Here is an 18,947-nt window from a genome sequence, read left to right on the forward strand (position 1 = left end):
GACCCTGTGATTTCCACTGATGGAAGAAGATAGTAAGATATGTCTGTGAAAAGCCACAGTGAACAAGAAAACAGTCCTGCCTGCCCACATTTTCATACCTTGGGAACCTTTACTCCACTAATACAATCCTTTATCCCCATGAACAAAGCCACAAGCTCTGTAAAAACTCAAATGGCTGTGAAATGCAGCAGACCAGAGGTTTTAAATGCAAGCTGCTATGAAAGATGCCTCCTTCTTAATCTTGCCAAGCAATGGTGCCCAAATCAAACTCTCTGCTCCAAAGCTAAAGCATTCACTGAAAATAGCAGCAACTACCTTTCATCTCTGTTTCCATCATGAGGGATATACTTAAGAGAGGTAATAAATTACCACTCCAAGAAAGAAAACTCAGACGGAAAGCAGGCTCATATATACAGCCCTGCAGAAACACACAAACAAATAAAATCACACAACAAACAAAAGAAAAAATATGATGGCTCTCCCGTTGTTGGAAAAGATGGGAATTAAGTACAAGGCTTACTGACCACCTCTGCCGCTAAACTCATGGCTTGTTTCATCTCCTCAGCTTCCTGTTTGGAAATCATTCTTCAAGCAAAGAAGGCAAAAAGCAAAAATCAGTCTAAACAATTTCTTCCTCAGTCTGAGAGGAAGGAACAGGGAAGGAGGGAGCACAAACACTTTTTCTAAAAAAATTAAGTAAAACATCACAAACATAAACCAACCATGGGGTGAGGAAAAGAGCAAGGTGCTTGAATGTTAGAGTGCCCAGGTTACTACAGGCAGTATCATAAGCATGTAGGGCCACAATGGTGGCTTATGGCTCACAGGCAACATAGTCTTAGAAACTCTGGTGGTGTCATTTTTAACTTCTTGTGGCCACAGGCAAGAAGAACAGAAGATGGCATTTGCCACAGCGTGGTATTTGTTCATCTGTATCCCCCAGTGAGTCAAGCCAAGGACAATGACTGAGCTAAACAACAGTGACAGGCACTTCACAATAAACTGAAGAAGTTGCCCCCAACTGTATCAAAGAGTGGTGAGAAACATCCATAACATGTGTCCTCTCTGAAGTACTCTGGGCTGGGTCCTGCACTAAACAAGACCCTGTGGTTAAAAAAGATGTAGGTAGCATCGTGGGTGGACCAGGACCTACTCAGTTAACAGGAGAGCAGTAAATGAAACCCTCCAATATGTCAGAAAGAGAGAGAGAAAAAGAGAGAAAGGACTGAAGGTGCCAGATGTGGGATTGTCATCATATGAGCGACCTGAATATAATTTCTGCAATAACCTCTTCAGAGCCATGTCATCAAAGCCTCTCTGGGAAACACTGAGTATCTTGTCATTTTCCACTGGTGGTGAATTTGAAACTGGAGATGCACAGCCTTCATTTGTATAACTGCTTTGTAACCTATGCATGCTGCCATTCTCACTGCACCAGATGCTCACTCAGGGATCCAACTGCTACTTAGGGTCCTGCACAGGATTTATGCACCAAAACACCTCTGGGGATTCAGCCCTACCTAATAATCATTTCAACTTATGCAGCTGGTCCCAAGGGAAAGGCTTCCTGGTCTGCAAACTACAATAGCACATGTAAAGTAACAAGGGCCAAATCAGAATCACAAAATGGTTTGGAATGGACCTTAAAGATCATCTACTTACAATCCCCCTGCCATTGGCAGGGATACCTTCCACTAGACCAGGTTGCTCAAAGCCCTGTCCAACCGGGCCCTGAATACTTCCATGGATGGGGCAGCCGCAACTTCTCAGCCACAGCCTCTGGTGCCAGGGCCTCACCACCCTCGTAGTGAAGAATTAACCCTAATATCTAATCTAAATCTACCCTCTTCTAGTTTAAAGCCATTCCCCTTGTCCTATCATTACATGTCCTTGTAAAAAGTCCCTCTCCAAATCATCTCACAGAACACCTTGGTCCTCTTTTCTGTGTCCCTGAGGACAAAAAGTATACGCACAAGTTGAGTGACAGCTTCTCAGTACTCCCAAATCACTCTTTTCCCCTTTCAAATGGCATGGGGTACACACTGGAGGAAACTCAAGTGCACACATCACCAGCCCTGCACCAAGTCACACTCACCTGAATATTGCTGCAGCAGCCAGACCTTGAGCTCGATGAAACTATGAGCAAAGTGGCAGCTGTCCTCGCGCAGGCAGCCGTACCGCACCTCATGCCGGCACACATCAAACTGGAAGTGCTCCTGGAACTGTCGGATTTTGGAGTACTTCAAGGAGGTGGAACGTACGATGTGGACCAGACACCTGCCCATGCCAGAGAAATATGAAGCACCTGAGGAAAAAATCTTCACTCCCTCCTTGTATGTGACTTTCAGACATTAGACTGGGCAGACAAAGGTCCTCTGAGAAAGACAGACTCCACTGGGAAAACCAAATCCCTGCCCTCCTACCCTATCAATGCTAGGTAAGTACTTTCAATCTTCTCAGCCCATGGGTGATACTCCGCTTAAGTTCGCAGATCAGACACATTTCAAAGTATGCAGCAAAGATATCAACACCTCTGGCTCAGCAAGTCCCTAAGTCTCAGGTTGCCAGGAACCAGAGGGTTGTATTACTGTGTACTTGATGTGTTTCTTATACTTGTTTTCCTAAACATTCATCACCAGCCAGAGGTAGGATTCTGAGCTAGAGGATCTTTGGTTTGACCTTTATGTAAAAGCCAAACTGAAAGGCAAATTAAGTCAAAGGCTGACTTCAAAGGGCTTTGCCAATGCCTGAAATCCCTTAGCACCAGGAAGAAACAGGCAGAGTGAAGCACACAGTGCTATTTATCATGCTTTGAGCTGCCCTATGATTGGAACCCAAGGGGAGGAAATAAAGAAAGAGACCAGTGCCCTGGAGTTAAACTGGCTGGACTTGTGAGAGATTGCTCCCATCAACACAAAAACATTCACTCACTTGTTGTCATGGAAACTGTGTTTGGCAGAAAGGTTGGAGCAGACAGATGGTGTGTCCTTGGTCCCTTTGCTGATAATCCGGGGTTTGCTGTCAAAGCAAATCTAAGAGAAGAGAAGAATTAGCATGCTGGGAAAATCTTAGAGAGCAGTGAACCAGAGCCACTTCACTTGGAAAAAGAGCCAGAACCAGCCTATTCTAATGTTCAAAGTCAGAAGCAGCCTGGTGAAAACTTTGTGGTAGGGCTTTAAAATAAAGCAAGCAAACTTTTGGAAGAGCTTCCAGGCAACATTTTTTGGCTTATTCTCAACAGTATTTTCCATTGTGGTTGGAAAACTTTTGGTCAGAGCCACATATTCTTTCCCAGTTAGCCAACACAGCAAGAACAAGGGGGAAACGATGGGGAGAAATAAAAGAACAGCCAGTTCACAGCAAAGAACATGTCTCTACGCGTACCGCTGCTAATGTGGGGCACTTTCTCCTGCAGAACATCAAGATGGTACAAGTCAATCCTTAACTGCCCCTCTCAGTTGCTCAGCAGACATCAAGCTGGAATTTGCTGATTTACAGGGTTCTGGTTTCTAAAGTAGCTGGGGCTAAATTACAATTCAAAGCAACATCTCAAGACAGAGAAAGAGACGGGTGATCCCATGAGGCTGTGTGCACCTGGTTCAGCTGCAGGAGGAAAACTACCTCTCCTTCTACGCAGCTGTATCCATTACTCACTGCCCTTCTGGGAGCAGGACAATGGCTGGGACATATAAAATCATAGAATTTATTAGGTTGAAAAAGGCCTTTAAGATCATTGAGTCCAACTGTTACCCTAGCACTGCCAAGTCCACCACTAAACCATGTCCCTAAGCATCACATCTGCAATTTCTAAATGCATCTACACCTTCTAAATAGCTCCATGTATGGTGACTCAACCACTTTCCTAGGCAGCCTGTTCCAATGCTTAATAATCCTTTCGGTGAAGAAATGGTTCCTAACATCCAGTCTAAACCCGCCCTGGCACAACCTGAGGCCACTTTCTCTTATCACTTGTTACTTTGAGAAGAGATGGACTCCACCTCACTACAACCTCCTTTCAAGTAGCTGCAGAGAGTGATAAGGTACCCCCTGAGCCGTCTCTTCTCCAGACTAAACACCCCCAGTTCCCACAGCTGTTCCTCATCAAACTTGTGCTTCAGACCCTTCACCAGCTTCATTACCCTTTTCCGGACCTGCTCCAGCACCTCAATGTCTCTCTTATAACGAGGGGCCCAGAACTGAACACAGGATTTGAGGTGTGGCCTCACCAGTGCCCAGTACAGGGGGATGATCACTGCCCTGGCCCTGCTGGCCACAGTAGTGCTGATACAGGCCAGGACGCTGTTGGCCTCAGCTGCATGGGCATAAACTGCTCATATTCAGCTGCCTGTTGACCGACACCCCCAGTTCTTTTTCTGCCAGACAGCTTTCCAGACACTCTTCTCCAAGTAGCATTGCATGGGGTTGTTCTGACACAAGTGCAGGACCCAGCACTTGGCCTTTTTGAATCTCATACAACCGGCCCTGGCCCAATGGTCCAGCCTGTCCAGATGCCAAATTGGTGCTGTCTGCAAATTTACTGAGGGTGCACTGGATCCTCTCATCCAGACCATTGGTAAAGATATCAAACAGAATGGGCCCCAGTACCGAGCCCAGGGAACACCACTTGTGACCGATCACCAATTGGAGTTAATTCCATTCAGCACCACTCTTTGGGCCTGGCCATCCAGCCCGTTTTTTACCCAGCAAAGACTACACCCATCCAAGCCACGAGCAGCTTCTCCAGGAGAACCCTGGGGAAAGTGGTGTCAAAGGTTTTATTGAAGTCTCAGCAGACAACAACCACAGCCTTTCCCTCATCCACTCAGTGGGTCACTTTGTCATAGGAGATCAGGCTGGTGAAGCAGGACCTGACTTTCATAAACCCATGCTGACTGGACCCTATACCTTGGTTGTCCCGTATGTGCCACGTGATGGCACTCAAGATGATCTGCTCCATAACCTTCCCTGGTACGAGGTCAGGTTGACAGGCCTGTAGTTCCCCAGATCCTCCATCCAGCCCTTCTTGTAGATGAGCATCCCATTTGCTAACCTCCAGTCAACTGGGACCTGCCAGGTTAGCCAGGACTCCTGAGAAATGATGGAAAGTGGCTCAATGAACACTTCCACCAGCTCCTTCAGAACCCCTGGGTGGATCCCACCTGGCCCCATAGACCTGTGTGTATCTAAGTGGTGTAGCAGATTGTCGATCATTTCCCCTTGGATTATAGGGGCTTTGTTCTGCTCCCCATCCCTGTCTTCCAGCTCAGAGATCTGGGTACCCAGAGAACAACTGGTCTTGATAATTAAAAATTGAGGCATTAAGTACCTCACTCTTTGTCACTATGTTTCCTCCCGCACCCAATAAACGATGGATATTCTTCTAAAGGTCATAAACTCTCCTTATTTACCCAAGTTCCAGCCAGAGTTCTGTTCAGTCAGACTGTTTTCTTCCCCACCAGCCCAGCTGTCAGCACATGGAGATGCCCTGCTCCTGCACCTTAAAGATTTTCTTCTTGAAGAAGGTCCAGCCTTCCTGGACTCCTTTTCCCTTCAGGATTGCTTCCCAAGGGACTCTGTCATCCAGGTTCCTATACAGGCCAAAGTCTGCCCTCCAGAAGCCCAAGGTGGCAGTTCTGCTGACCCCCCTCCTTACTTCTCTGTCATTTTGTGATTGCTGTGCTCAAGACAGGCTCCAACCACCACATCACCTACAAGTCCTTCTCTGTTGAGGAACAACAGGTCCAGCGGGCACCTTGCCTAGTTGTGTCACTCACCAGCTGTGCCAGGAAGTTACCTGCCACACACTCCAGTAACCTCCTAGGCTGTTTCCTCTCTGCTGTATTGTATTTCCAGTGGACATCCGGTATGTTGAAGTCCCCCATGAGAAGAAGGACTTCTCCCAGCTGCTTACAAAATGTTTCATCTGTCTCTTCATCCTGGTTGGGTAGTCTGTAACAGACTCCTACCATGATTCCTGCCTTGTTGGCCTTTCCCCTGATTCTTAGCCATAAACACTCAACCCTATCAACACCATCATTAGGTCTAGACAGTCAAAATACTCCCTAACATACAGGCCTACCCCACCACCTCTTCTTCTTTGCTTATCTCTTCTGAAGGGTTTATAGCCATCCACTGCAGCACTCCAGTTGTGCAAGTCATCCCACTATGTTTCTGCGATGGCAACTATCAACGTATCAACGGTTCAGACACATACTAAGGAGATGATGAAAGATGCCTGCTCCCTCCTGCCAGCTCTGTACCTCACAGAGGAAGGTGAAGATTCCTTGATGTTCCTTGAGGAGCTTGGCAATGGTGAGGCTGCTTTGCTTGATCCCACCTAGCGGGTCAAAGAGGAGGTCACGGTTGAGGGTCCCCTTCCTCTCCTCCGTCCACACGTCGATCTCTTCCTGGTGGTACGCGAAGGTGCAGTTATCCCCGTACTTACAGTCCTGCTTGTTTAGCATATCTACAAAGCAACAAACAGCACACACCACCACACAGGGAGGGCGGCCCAGTCAGAAACTAAACTCTCTCTTGTCTCCTCCCACTGCCCACACCTCACAAGGAGCTGAAAGCAAGAAAACACAGAGTTACAGAAAAAAGAAAAGACATCTCCCCCCGAGTTTGCCTATACCCAGGACATTCAGGAATGTTAATGCAAACTCCTGAATGGTGACAATCTCAAGTAATGACATCTCCTGTGGAAACTGTCTCAAGATGGAGGCCTGCTTTAATGCAGTGGCTGGCCAGGGACAGACCACAGTTTAACCAACCCCTTTTAAAGCCAATTTCGATTAAGCTCTCCTAGCAGCCAGCACTGAGAAGCCCTGTTATCTTGGCTCTTGCAATCTCCCTACTTCTTTAGGTACTTTGTAAAGACACTGCCTTAGTGACCAGTCTGGTCACATTGCCTGCCCATACAGAGTGATAGGCTGGAGCAAAGCAGCAAGCAGAGCGAGCTTTTACCTAGGCAGAACCACAGCTCTGCCACAGGGCTGCTGGGTGGAGCAGGACTAATGCAGGCACATGTACAGGAGGCAGGTTCTCAGCAAAGCCCATGTCGACAGTGCAGCTCTGAGTGCCTGGCTCTGCACAGCACCTCACTATGCCTTTGCAACATTTCTGCTCCACCACTTTAAAAGCTGCTTGTTCTCCGCAGCAAGGGAGCTCATTGCCTTTCATTGTACTCAGCCTCCTGGTCCATGAGCTACTGATGGGACAAGAAGACCCCAAAGACAGCACATGATACCAACTGAAGTCCCCTCCCAACCTCCCCTGGCACATGCCAAACAGTCCCTTCCCGGCCACTGAGAGCCCTATCCCCTCCAGATCACCTTTGCACAGGTAATAGGATCCTACAAAGTTGGTTTTGGTTGGGCGAGGACGGATCCTCTTCCAGGTCTTGTCTTCGGAGCTCTTCAGCCTGCCCAGAAGAATGTCCCGCTTGCACTTGTGCTCCAAGCCTTCCCGATAGGTGTAATCACCAGCCTTGGGTCCTGCAGGACAGAATAACCCTATCAGCCCAGGCAAAGGCAAACCTTAGCCTGGGCCAGTGCTCTGGGTGGCAGAGCACACGCATCACCTGTTTTGGGGTAGCAGATATGACAGGCTTGTTTGAAGACGTGAGTAGATGCCAGAGGGTTCTTCACCAGCAGGGCTGTGTTGGGCATTACTGGTTCCGGCTGGGACAGTAAGTGCTCAGTGACCTTGGGCACAGCTGGGTGACTCACTCCACCAAGGCTGACCTGAGCAAAACCACACATACCTCTGTTTTCAGTTTTGCAACCACATGGAAGAAACCTCTCCAACCCCCTGTCCCATGCCAGTCTCTCAAAAACCCTTCTTGTTTTCTCTCTTATCAAAATGCTTCCATCTGAAGTAGCATTTCCAAAAGAGCAGCATACAGCTCTTTCAAAGACGATAAACAGTGTGGTATGTTCACTCTTTCTCTTTTGGTAAGGGACCTCAGTTTTCTATTGTGAGTCACAGAACAAAATATCCCACTCGCTCCCTCTCATACCTTCCATCACAACCAGCTCTGCATTGGAGGACTCTTATATCAACCCTATCCCAAGCTAGGAAAAAGCCAAACCACTTATCAGTGAGTCTTCAGGAAGCAGATTAATTTGAGGACAGAGACTTTGCTTCACATTGATGTTAACAGGACTAGCAGATCACAGGAGCTTATGAATATAATTCTTGTTCCAAGCTTGCCAACCATAGACATCCCTCCCCCTTTTCTCCAAGACTGAAGACATGGGACAGAGGTACAAAAGTGTATATAGAAGAGCCTCCTGATAGGTGCAAAGAGCCTCAGTAGTCTGAAGACAAAGTTGGCTTACTCTGCCTCACCCTTCAGTGTTATGCGGCTGTCGGATACAGTGGACACTGGCCTCCATGATCCCCTGTTGACCCTACAACCTAGCTCACACCATGTTTACCTTGGCAACATGCAAAGTGGCAGATGAAAATGAAGACGGAACTAATGTCTTCCTACTAACTCTAGGGAAATCTTTACCTGCCTTGCCATAACATGGGAGACAACACTCACTGGGGCAGGTTAAGAGGAGGGGCCCAAATTACCTACATCACTCAAGTCACTACTACCTTGGCTCCAGAGCACCTTGGGACATCAGCACGAGGGAGCGGGTCACTCACCACGGGGGATGGTTTTTGGCTGCCAGGTGGGTGTCGCAGTTCCTGAGGACTAGTTTCTTCTGGAAAAAAGAAAGGAGAAAGAGCTCCACAAAACACTCATTTCACTTTGAGAGGCAGTTTTGCTCACAAAAAGACAAAAAAAAACCTATTAAAGCCATCTGCTTCATTTCTTTTATAACATTTTAGTATTTTTTTCCCCAAACAACCAGTATAAGTCTGAAAAACTCCAAGAAAGGCCTTCTTGTTCCCCAAACCTTACTGAACCCAAGTATAGGCTGCTGAGCACTGGCATTCCCAATGTGGCAACTCCAAGGTAGCCCAGTGCTGAGATGAATCTGAGTATTGAAGTGCTGACTGGCCAATATCTACTCTTCTCAAAATACTTCTGCTGACAACATATTGCAATACTGGGGTCAAGTAGGTCAAAAAGCCTGCCTTCCCTCTTGCGACAGGAGAGGACAGACTTTGGCCACAGTCCTCCAAAACTTTGCTCCTTGTGGCATGAGAGTGCAGTGCCACAAGCAACAGGACACTCACTGCCCTGAAAAAAGATGTGAGAGACCCACCTTAGCCTCTACCATTCTGTCCAGCGCTACAAGGTTCCATATCATCAACAGTCACCAGGAGTTTGCTCATTTGGTCCAAAACGTCAAAGAGTTGTTGGAGGAATCGTGTTATATTCTAGCAAACTGTACCAAAGGAGGGGTCCTGGACACCAAGCCGAGTTTAAATCTCATCACTCATCATTATGCACCTTTGTATTCCTTTCTCCTCTTGAGATTTCACACCATGCACATGCTGTTTATCTGGGATTACACACCTATAGCCTTCCTCATTACTCCTGAGCTAGACATACTCAGTTGCTCTGTTCAAGACAACTCCCTGCCTTACATGTACACTCCCATTCAGCAGCACCAGCAGACAAAGCTATAGACAGATACCCCCAGCACTGAAGGAAATAATTTTGGCATGCATTCACAGCTAAAGCAGCATAAAACTCCATCAGTCCTGCACTTACCAATGGCAAAGGAATCCAAGGCGTCCAGTGACCCTCTGCTTGTCCCAAAGGAGTCCAGGGCATCAAGGCGTGAGTCTGTGTAGGGGAGCAGATCCAGGGAATCCAGCGAATCTAAGGTGGAGCTGGCACTTCCTCCTGGTGGGGCCTCGAAGGCATCCAGGACAGAGGAGGAGGAAAGCTGCTTAGTGGGATCCATCACCAGCCCGAAGGAGGCAGGTGGCAGCGGGGTGGAGACAGGAATGCTGGCTGTCACAACTGGGGGCAGCAGCGGAGTTCCCCCCGGAAACACAGGGATCAGCTGAGGCATCTCTGTTGGCAGGTTGGTAGGAATGGTGCCCTGGACCAGAGACTTTGGGGAATCAGGAAGGGAGAGGATAAACAGAAATTAGGAACAAGGAGCAGAGAATGAGTGAATACAGACACAATAGGCTCCCACTCAAGTGTGTGAAACAAAAGGATACCCAGCAGCTCCATCCACCTGCAGACTTCCCACAGACCTTCCAATCTACATCGCACATGGACTGGACCAAGGTTCCGTGGAGGTGCTGGGTTAACTGAGCTCATCAGTCTGCAAGGCAGAGCCATGTGCTGGGCACTTAAACCAGCTCAGGTCAAGAAACAGTGCAGCTGAGCACACACAGTGCTGAGGTCAGGTTGACAACCGTTACTCGTGGCACCTCTCATCTGAGCTTTTTGGCTGCATGAATATGAGTACATTGCTTCCAGACTCAAGCTCACTCACATAACATCAGCAACACCAGCAACCAAAATCCAACCTAAGTATGAATACAGATTATCTCTATAGCTCCCAGACCTGTTCAAGTATCTTAGGCTGAACGCGGCCTGCACAAAATACAAGGACATTAGAGCATGCCCACTGTATAAAATACATCTCATTCCTGCTTCAGCACACTCATTTCTACACTCAGGCCTGCTGCAACTCCATGGCCACCAGAGTCCAGGGGAGAGGTGATAGTGTGGGAAGGCTATCTTGGGTACGTTTTGAGGGACAGCTCCATGAAATTGCACACAGGAAAGCAGGCTTAGCAGACTCTTTAGATACCCCCAAGCTGACTGCAGAAGTAAAGGAAGGAATGAATGAGTTTTGCCAGAGGAATAGAAAGAAGGAAAGAGTGACAGAAAGAGAGAGAGAGCAGCAGCACACATATTCACATGCTCCAAGGACCTATTTGGAACAAGAAGCAGGGGACCCACACAGCACCCACTCTTACTAGAGGGTATGGTGACCCTTCAGCGAGGGAGTCCAGGAGGGAGTCCAGTTCTTCCCCAATGATGTCCCCATCTGTGAAGTCCTCCACGCTCTCAGGCGCTGGCAAGGACATGCAGTCTGGAGACGGGAGCAGGCTGGCAGCAGGGAGCGAGGTAGGCAAGCCCTTTGCATCCAAGTCAGAGGGCAAAGGGGCCAGCCCCTCACTCACAGGGATCGAGGTGGCCACGGGAGCTGGGAGGCACTGCAGGTCCATAGAGCAGTCTATGATGAGGGAGAAACAGAGCCAGTCACCCAGGAGAGCCTCTTGCAGGGGGCAAGCAGAGCACAGCCTGACAAAAATAATATTGTCCAACTCCCTCAAATCACAAAAACCAAGTATGAGGATTTTCTGAGAGGAGAGGCTCTGGTCTGAAGATTTTTTGCCTTTTCATTCTTGTTCCCAGTCTCTCATAGCTCACTGATAGCTGGAACACACTCTAAGGGGCAGTGCCCAGACTGACTACCTGGATTTGGCAAACGTGAACAAAAGCATGTACAGTATTTAGGAAAAACACAAAACCTACAGTTGAGTAGCTACTGAGATCACTGGGTCTAGGACTAAAGGCCAGGGGCACATAATCCGATTTCTCTATAGCCCACCACCTGGTGTTTTCTTTAATGTTCCTCATTAATGGATTTGGCAGAGATCACTGCCTTCTCTACTCCTTGAAGTTTCGATATCCCAGCTGAAAGCTTGCTTACTCGTACCCTCTCTAAAACTTCAGGCATCCTAAATGGCAAAAGATAAAAAACACAAAGTCTTGCTGGGAAGGAGTCAGAGATTAGGTGCTCAGACCAGGTTGTGCTAACAGTGGGTCCCCCAAAACACCCATCAGACTCACTCAGCTGCCTTTACCCAAGTAAATTCCCTGCTCGAGTGCTTCCTGATGTCCGCAGGTGGGAGAGTGCGGCCCACACTCCCTCTCAACACCTCAGCAACAAACATCCTCCTGGGAACTTGTGTGAACCAGGGTCAGGGCAGGAGAGAGGCAGTGATTTTCCCTAAGGCTTCCTTGCCTCTCCAATACATTACTGAAATGGTAAGATGTTCCCACCATGCAATATAAACCTCTGTTAACTGAAGTTAAGGTTACAAACACATATTCTCCATAGAAGAGCATTTTATTCTCAAAAAGAATAAAGGTTAAAAAATCAAAAGAAGTTCAAATGTTAGAAATTCGGAAAATGCAGCGTTACACTTGCGGCTCTCAAACCAAGCACCCAAACTACCTTAATTCTGCCCCTGTGCAGATGTCCTGGAATAAAAGAAGTAAGACAAAGATGCTGCTTTTTCAATCCACACAGCAGCGTCTGCACCATAGCTATGATGGTCTAAGGCTGTAAGAAAGGCAAAGTCTGGAAGGACAGACATTAGCTTTTATTAGAAAGACTGATAAGAATGGGAAAGAAACTAGACAAGCCTCCCAGACACAAATCCTCATCCAGTGAGAAATGCTGCATCCTGCCTATACAAGCTCTGCTCACTCAGCCCCCACAAGAACTGAGCCATCCCTTTCTAACTGGGACTGGGTGAGTGAGCTGTGTTGCTATCCTCTACACTGCATGTTCACTGAATGCAGACTGTGTTGGTGACCTTCTTAGCTCAGAGGAGCAGCAGTTCCTGCAAACCCCCAAGTCCTGAACAGAACAACAGCAGAGACAACACACACATGCAGGCCCCCTTATCTCTAACCCCACCAGGAACACACTACCTGCCACCTTTCCTCTGGCTTTTGTTGTGAGTGGCCCACATGGATGAACCACAGCCAAGGTCACTATGCAAGGCACTGGAGGCAGAACCATGACAAAACACAGGGAAAGCAGGGGGAAGCAGCAAGGGACAGACACAGGGCCCTCCCCACAACCTCATGCATGCAATCAAAGGAAAGTGCATGTTGTACCTTATGGGATCCAACACAGGTTTTCAGTGCTGCAGCTGGAAACATTCCCCACAGGCAGCAGCAGCTCAAAAGAAGCCTGTAAACGTCCTTAGTTTTGCAGCTGCCCCTCAGATCAAGCTTAGCTCCAACCCCAAGCCCCCTTTATGTTCGCTTCTCTCAGCTCACCTCCCTTTGTGCTCAGGAGCCAGCCATTGAGCCTTCCTTGGTGATGGCCTCATCACTGGTAGCTCAGCCAGATTTCCCTCAGTACAAAGGGATGGCTTGTGCCTTCCCATTTTTCAGATGTTTAAATCTGAAGTATTGTCAAGATCCCTCCTGGGGCAAACAGGAAGTTCAGAACACACTGGAAAGGACAGGGACATGTGCAGGGCCGAGCAAAAGGGTTCACAATGACAGGGCCCTAAAGGATCCAGAAGTTCAGACCTTCTTTGAAGAATGAAAGAGGCCCCCCAGTTCCCACTCAGACTGGGGAGCAGAGGAAAGAGGCCCTCACACACCCTAAGAGGCCCAAAACCCTGAAAAAGCTGAATGTGCACAACAAAAAGGCAAAGAATGATATGGGACCCATACACACAGCTCAGTGCATGTGAAGGGCGAGAAGAGCAGGGACCAACAGGTTCCACTACTTCTAAGGGGCAGAGGGGAGATGTCTGCTCCCCTCTCCCTGACCACAAACACTGTCATTCCTTCAGTCACTTCCGCCCATTTTCTGCTGTCCAATCTTTTCACCTCTCCCTCCTTTCCCAGTCCTGCTTTCCTCTGGATACCCCATCTGCTGACCTTACTCACCAGCCACCATACCCACATCTCATGTATTCTCCTTCCAGAAAGCTCATGCACTTCCTGCATTCACCTAAGGTTTGCTCCATCTTAAAATAATAAACCAGCCTTCTTTGATGGGCAGATCACAAGCACGCACCTGAGTCCCTTTGATATCTGCCACTGCTATAACACTAAGCTCAATGAGAGTCTTGTCTATCTGCTCCTCCATCTCTCATTCCATGCCCTCCACTTGGTAGCTTCTCTGGCCATACATCTGCTTGTCCCAGAGAGGCAAGTACAGTACTTTTAAAAGCCCTGTTTCTAGCTCTGCTTTCCAAACCAGCAGTGGTTCCCTAAGCGCATTATCTGGCCAAAGGCCATCTGAGCCATGATCTGTGCAGGGCCAGGCTGACTTAACCAGATGACTTCAAGCAAAGCATGGGGGAAAGGGCTTCAGGAGTCTGCATCTCAAAAACAAACTACCAAACCAACAACAAAAAGCCCTTGCTAAAAAAGCTTTGAATATGAAACTCTCAAGGTACTCAGCATGCACAGCCCTCCTGGTGGCACACTGCTCCCAGGGCAATGGAATACCATGTAATTTCAGTGCTTTTGAAAAGATTTCCTAGCAGTAAAGGTTCTCTCTGCCTGAACAAAGGTGGTATGTTGCTCTTACACCAAATCCTGATTACATAAAGAGCTTACTGGATGCAGTCTCTCTTAACTCTGCAGTAGGAGTCCAGTTCATTTTAGCACTACAAGATAATGTGAAAAACTCTCCTTAATTCACAGAACTGGGACATGATTGCTCGTAGCATTTAGTTGCTGAGCTGATATTCAACAGAGAACTAACACATTTTCCAAAGCATCCTAATAATGGAACTATTCTTGTTCTATAAGAGCAATTGCTACTTGCAGTGATAAGTCTTCACACTTACCTTCACACACAGAGCTATCTTTCAAAGGAACAAAGACTGATGTGCTCAGAGGCACGATTTCAATGCTCCAGCACACAAGAAAGGGCAAAGCACGTAAGAAGCCTTTCTACAGGGGCAGAGTTAAGGTCACTTGTTTCCCAGCATAAGGAAAGCAAGCCTGTAGCCCTCCTTCTTCTCCTTCTGAGTGCCTAACTTTGAACACAGCTCTTCCTGGGTCCCTCCAAACTCCCTTGGTTTTCCTTCACCTCAGCACCTTGGAGGACCATTTATGCTCAGAGCACTGACAGCTGCCTACAACCTTAACTTCACTTTATCTAGACTGTTTTGCCTAGGAGCAGAGTTTCAGGAGCTTTGCCAAGCCCAGCTTTAAGAAAGCACAACTGGAGAGAGCTGTGTGCCTCAGCAGACCTTTTCAATTCCCAGATGTATCTCTCACTGGGACTGGACAAAAAGCTTTTCTGCAGGAAAACCACTCCTGCTTCCCACCACCTTTTCCTCCTCCTATTTACAAAAGCCAGGAGTACACAGAAGAGACACAAATAATGACAATGAACCCCTCAGGCCTGCCAGCCTGGTGAGATACCTTACCAAAGCCACAAAAATCAGAGAGAGATATCTTTACCTGTTTCAATGTCATCTATTGAACCCAATCCATTAGAAGTGGTCTGCAAAAAGAGTGTAGGAAAGGAGAGAGAAAAATATTACAAGATATTCATCTTTAAAAAGATATTCACACTTCACAGATGAGACACTTTACTACTTTTAAATGCATCTGGCCCCTTCTTTTCCTTTATGGCCTCTTTCAGTGCAAGAGCATTAAACCCAACAAACTTTAAGACGCCATTAATCCTAGGGCCCTATTCATTTCTACCTCCAGCAGTGGACAAACCCTGTTGCTGCAAAGCAATACCAGCCCTGCACAATATCCAACCATGTGAGCAAATCTGTACACAGACTAAGGTTTTTCATGTTGGATGAGAACGCTGTGCCCCGAGTCCCAGGACACATTAACCAGTCAGCCCCATGCTGCGTAAGATCTGATAGCCTGATCTTACACAACGTTCCTTTTCTCAGTTCACATATTTTGCAATTTAACAATTTCCAATTTATAGCAAACTCAAAACAGGAAAGGGTTTCTGCCAAGACAACTGCTGACTTGGAGCTCCAGGCAAGGAATAAAATGAGCCCATATTTTACAGAAACATAAACAGAGGTAAGTATGCGTGCCTTCAACTTAAGCTTAAAAGACACAAGTACAGGATTAATCTTGAGATGCTGCATCTACTGCAATAGTTTTTGCAACTTCTAGTTTTTCCACTGTTTTCATTTATTGCAAAAGGGAGTATTTGCAAATTAAAAGCTTGGCTCAGCTATTAAAGAAAGCTGACTGTCTTTCCTAGAAAGACGTGAAGGCAAGTTGCTGAACAACGGGAGCTAAGCTAATTCTTTAGTATCCCATCTTGTACAAAATGACAATTTTTACAGTTTTATAGTCTGTTTGCTTGAAAAGGTAGTGTGAAGTACAACACAAGGAATACATAAACTGTGTAGGCACCTTGGCTTGGTACATGGCACAGTTTCATTTTGTATATTTCTTCAGCACTTGCACTTTCTGACTTATACTTAGCATTGCCCTAACTACGTAAAAAGTTGAAAACTAAAACTTGTTTAAAATGCAAGAGAAAGCAAACATTCACAATAACTAAGGAAAACACCATCTTCAGCAACCTAATTACCAACATAAAAATGTTGCCATAAGAAGTACTTTCAAAGAAATTAATTTCCTTGGCAATATTCCTTATAAGTGGAACACACTAATTAACACATTTAAATCCTAAACGACAGTTATAAATTTGGAGGTAAAACAAATCTGTGAAGCATTCTAGTAACAGTGACATGAACAGTGACAACCACACAATGCAAACTCTACCTGGTTTGATAAATTGATTGACGTGCCATTACTGAGTAACGAGAATGTTTCCAATTCCTGCTGCAAGGAAGAGAGAGATCTTAGAACAGAGACAGCCTATGAATGCTCATAATGAGGTAAAGTTGGGTTACAATAAGGTTTCCTTCCAGGCACTGCCCTTAAATGACAGCCACCCCAAAAGGCATACCACTGTGACACAAGGGTACAGTTTTCTGAACACTGAAAGGGCCATATATTAGTTCTGGACACCTCAGTGCAAAACACCCAACATCCAACACACAATCAGGAAGCAAAACAACTTCCCTGAGAAACAGAAGTTTTTGTCTTTTTACCAAGAAATTACTACTCTGGGAAGGCATTACAGCACTGGAATGAAAGCTGGAAGTCAAAACAAGAGATAGCAAGGTGTCATCAAAATACCAATCACTACATTTCAAATAACAAAAAAACATTCTGGAGTTTTTAACTTTTATTTTTCTAACATCCAGGTGGTTTAAGCCCATCACAACTGAGTAACGAAAAGGTAGCAAGGCCAACACAGTGAGCAGCTACAAAAAGTATTTCTGCATAAAACTTCCCTTTCTTTGAGACAGAATCATTTTGGAGTGTGAGAGCTGCTACAATGCCAAGGAGTTTTTGGGGGTTGGTGAACCACAGGCGTGGTTGGTCAAGGAGAGAAATAAGATGCTACAGTGAAATTTACTCCAAAAGCTCTCTTGCAAACTGGATGCCCAAGTGATGGGTCACTTCACAATGTACTGCAAAGGTGCCCCTCTTGAGATGGAACATGCTGCCTGTTTAACACACCACTGCACATGTGGCTGAGGATGCAAATGCAAACACAAATGTAAGCCTCGACTACTATTTAATGTTCCCTACTCCTGAAAATGTATCCTGGGATTTTACGAGACCAAGGCAGCTTTGTCCAAGAGCGGATATCCAAGAGACCTAACGCCCTCTAGCTCCATCCCAGGGTATACATTTAAACACCAACAGCACTCCGGTTACAGCAGCACTTTCTTGCAGAGTCAAGTTACAGATTCAGCCATTGGCATAAATTAATTGGACCTAAAACTTGGTATTTGCTGCCTTCTTTCCTAGCATCTGACCAGATGTGTACCTGCTCTCCCAAAGCGGAGGCCTTTCCCCCACCACAAAAAAAGTTTATGCCTAGATATGGGGCAGGAACCTTTCATGACCCACAGCACTACAATGCAGCAGAGGCTCCCACCCTTCTCATCCTATAACAGGGAAAGGACTGTGATGCAAAACCTCCTTTGGGATCAGGCTATACGTCCCTCTCCTCCAAAAAAACACAGGCTTCCACTGCACCGGAGGCCTCTCCTGCAGCACCAGCCCATTTCTGCCTGGTTTAGCTAGGAACTCAGGGAACATCCTGGCAGTAGACAGAAATGGGGTTAGAAATGGATCAAGACAAAGTGAGTCAGAGGGTCAGGACAAGTAGGATAGCCAGCAGCATGCTAGAGGGAACTGAACGGTACATATGTCTGTAACTGCAGAGCAGTACCTACCACATTTTCAAAAGTAAATATGAAAAAGCCAAAGAATAGCCTATGAGAAAAAAGAAGTCATACCTGAGGTCTTTTGTATGCTTTGCGAACTCTCAGTCCCAGCTTCTGGGCAAGCTCCTGCCCCAGTTGCGTGACGCTTTCATCCTGGGGACAAAACCATTGGCAGGACACTTTCAGTTTTGCCTCTGTGGCACACACAATGAAATAAACAGGAACCCAGTTATGCACACTGGGCTGCACCAGGAAGCCTCACTTGCAGGCAGAAGCAGGTGGACAACTGCCAGAGCAGCCTTAGGAGAGTTAAATGCAGAGCTAAAGAGCTCTTGTCATCCAGTCCCACTGAGTTTCTGAGGCTGCACCAAGAGCTCTCCCCAACACTCTTTCAATGCTGCAGAAAATCAGAATCAAGTGTCTGCTTCCAAGAAAGCACCCACTCTCCACAAACAGGGTTCTTGAGTCTTGCTGGCAAGACAGATGGAGGGGCTGCCATGGCTGGCTGCTGGGGGCTGATACAACTTCCACAAGGTCCCCATGTCTGGGAAGAAGCCTGCATGCCTCCTCTCTCTGCCAGCCAGAGTTAACAATCAGTTTTGATATGAAGACAGTATTCACTAGCCTCTTTTGCTTGTTTGTTTGTTTGTTTTCAAAGCTGAAACCAAGTCTCAGTTTCCAACCTATTAGCTACAAGGCATTTTCACTGTCTCTGGCTCTGGTTAAATTGCCTCAACAGATCCTTCTGCTTTCCTTATCATGTGCCATTTACCATCCTCCTTGCTCACTGCCCATGCCCACTCACACACCACTGTGAGCTTTAAACAAAGGTCTAGGCCATGCTCCATTTCCCTTCTCCATCCTCTCCAGTTCTGTCTGGACTAACAACCTGCCATAACTTTCTTCACTTATTTACCACCATCAACTCCTTCCTTCTGCTTTCTCTT

At 46.8% G+C, this 18,947-nt stretch overlaps 1 protein-coding gene across 9 annotated transcripts in view; it reads right to left on the reverse strand.

The window, feature by feature from the left end:
* Positions 1-18,947, reverse strand: part of ZC3H7B (zinc finger CCCH-type containing 7B) — a 52,466-nt gene that overhangs the window by 20,950 nt on the left and 12,569 nt on the right. For 3 of the 9 annotated variants that reach the window (XM_080625399.1, XM_080625403.1, XM_080625404.1), the window contains exons 6-16: positions 18,073-18,153; positions 16,478-16,537; positions 15,170-15,212; positions 10,909-11,168; positions 9,677-10,025; positions 8,605-8,717; positions 7,583-7,745; positions 7,335-7,496; positions 6,261-6,466; positions 2,932-3,032; positions 2,096-2,277 (exon numbers count right to left, since the gene is read on the reverse strand). In XM_080625399.1, the coding sequence (XP_080481525.1) occupies positions 2,096-2,277; positions 2,932-3,032; positions 6,261-6,466; positions 7,335-7,496; positions 7,583-7,745; positions 8,605-8,717; positions 9,677-10,025; positions 10,909-11,168; positions 15,170-15,212; positions 16,478-16,537; positions 18,073-18,153 (1,720 nt within the window). The remainder of the gene's footprint in view (positions 1-2,095; positions 2,278-2,931; positions 3,033-6,260; positions 6,467-7,334; positions 7,497-7,582; positions 7,746-8,604; positions 8,718-9,676; positions 10,026-10,908; positions 11,169-15,169; positions 15,213-16,477; positions 16,538-18,072; positions 18,154-18,947) is intronic. The other 6 variants (XM_080625401.1, XM_080625407.1, XM_080625402.1 and 3 more) reach the window with 3 other exon arrangements.

The sequence above is a fragment of the Psittacula echo genome (genome assembly GCF_963264785.1).
Source record: "Psittacula echo genome assembly, chromosome: 1".
Taxonomy (NCBI): Eukaryota; Metazoa; Chordata; class Aves; order Psittaciformes; family Psittacidae; genus Psittacula; species Psittacula echo.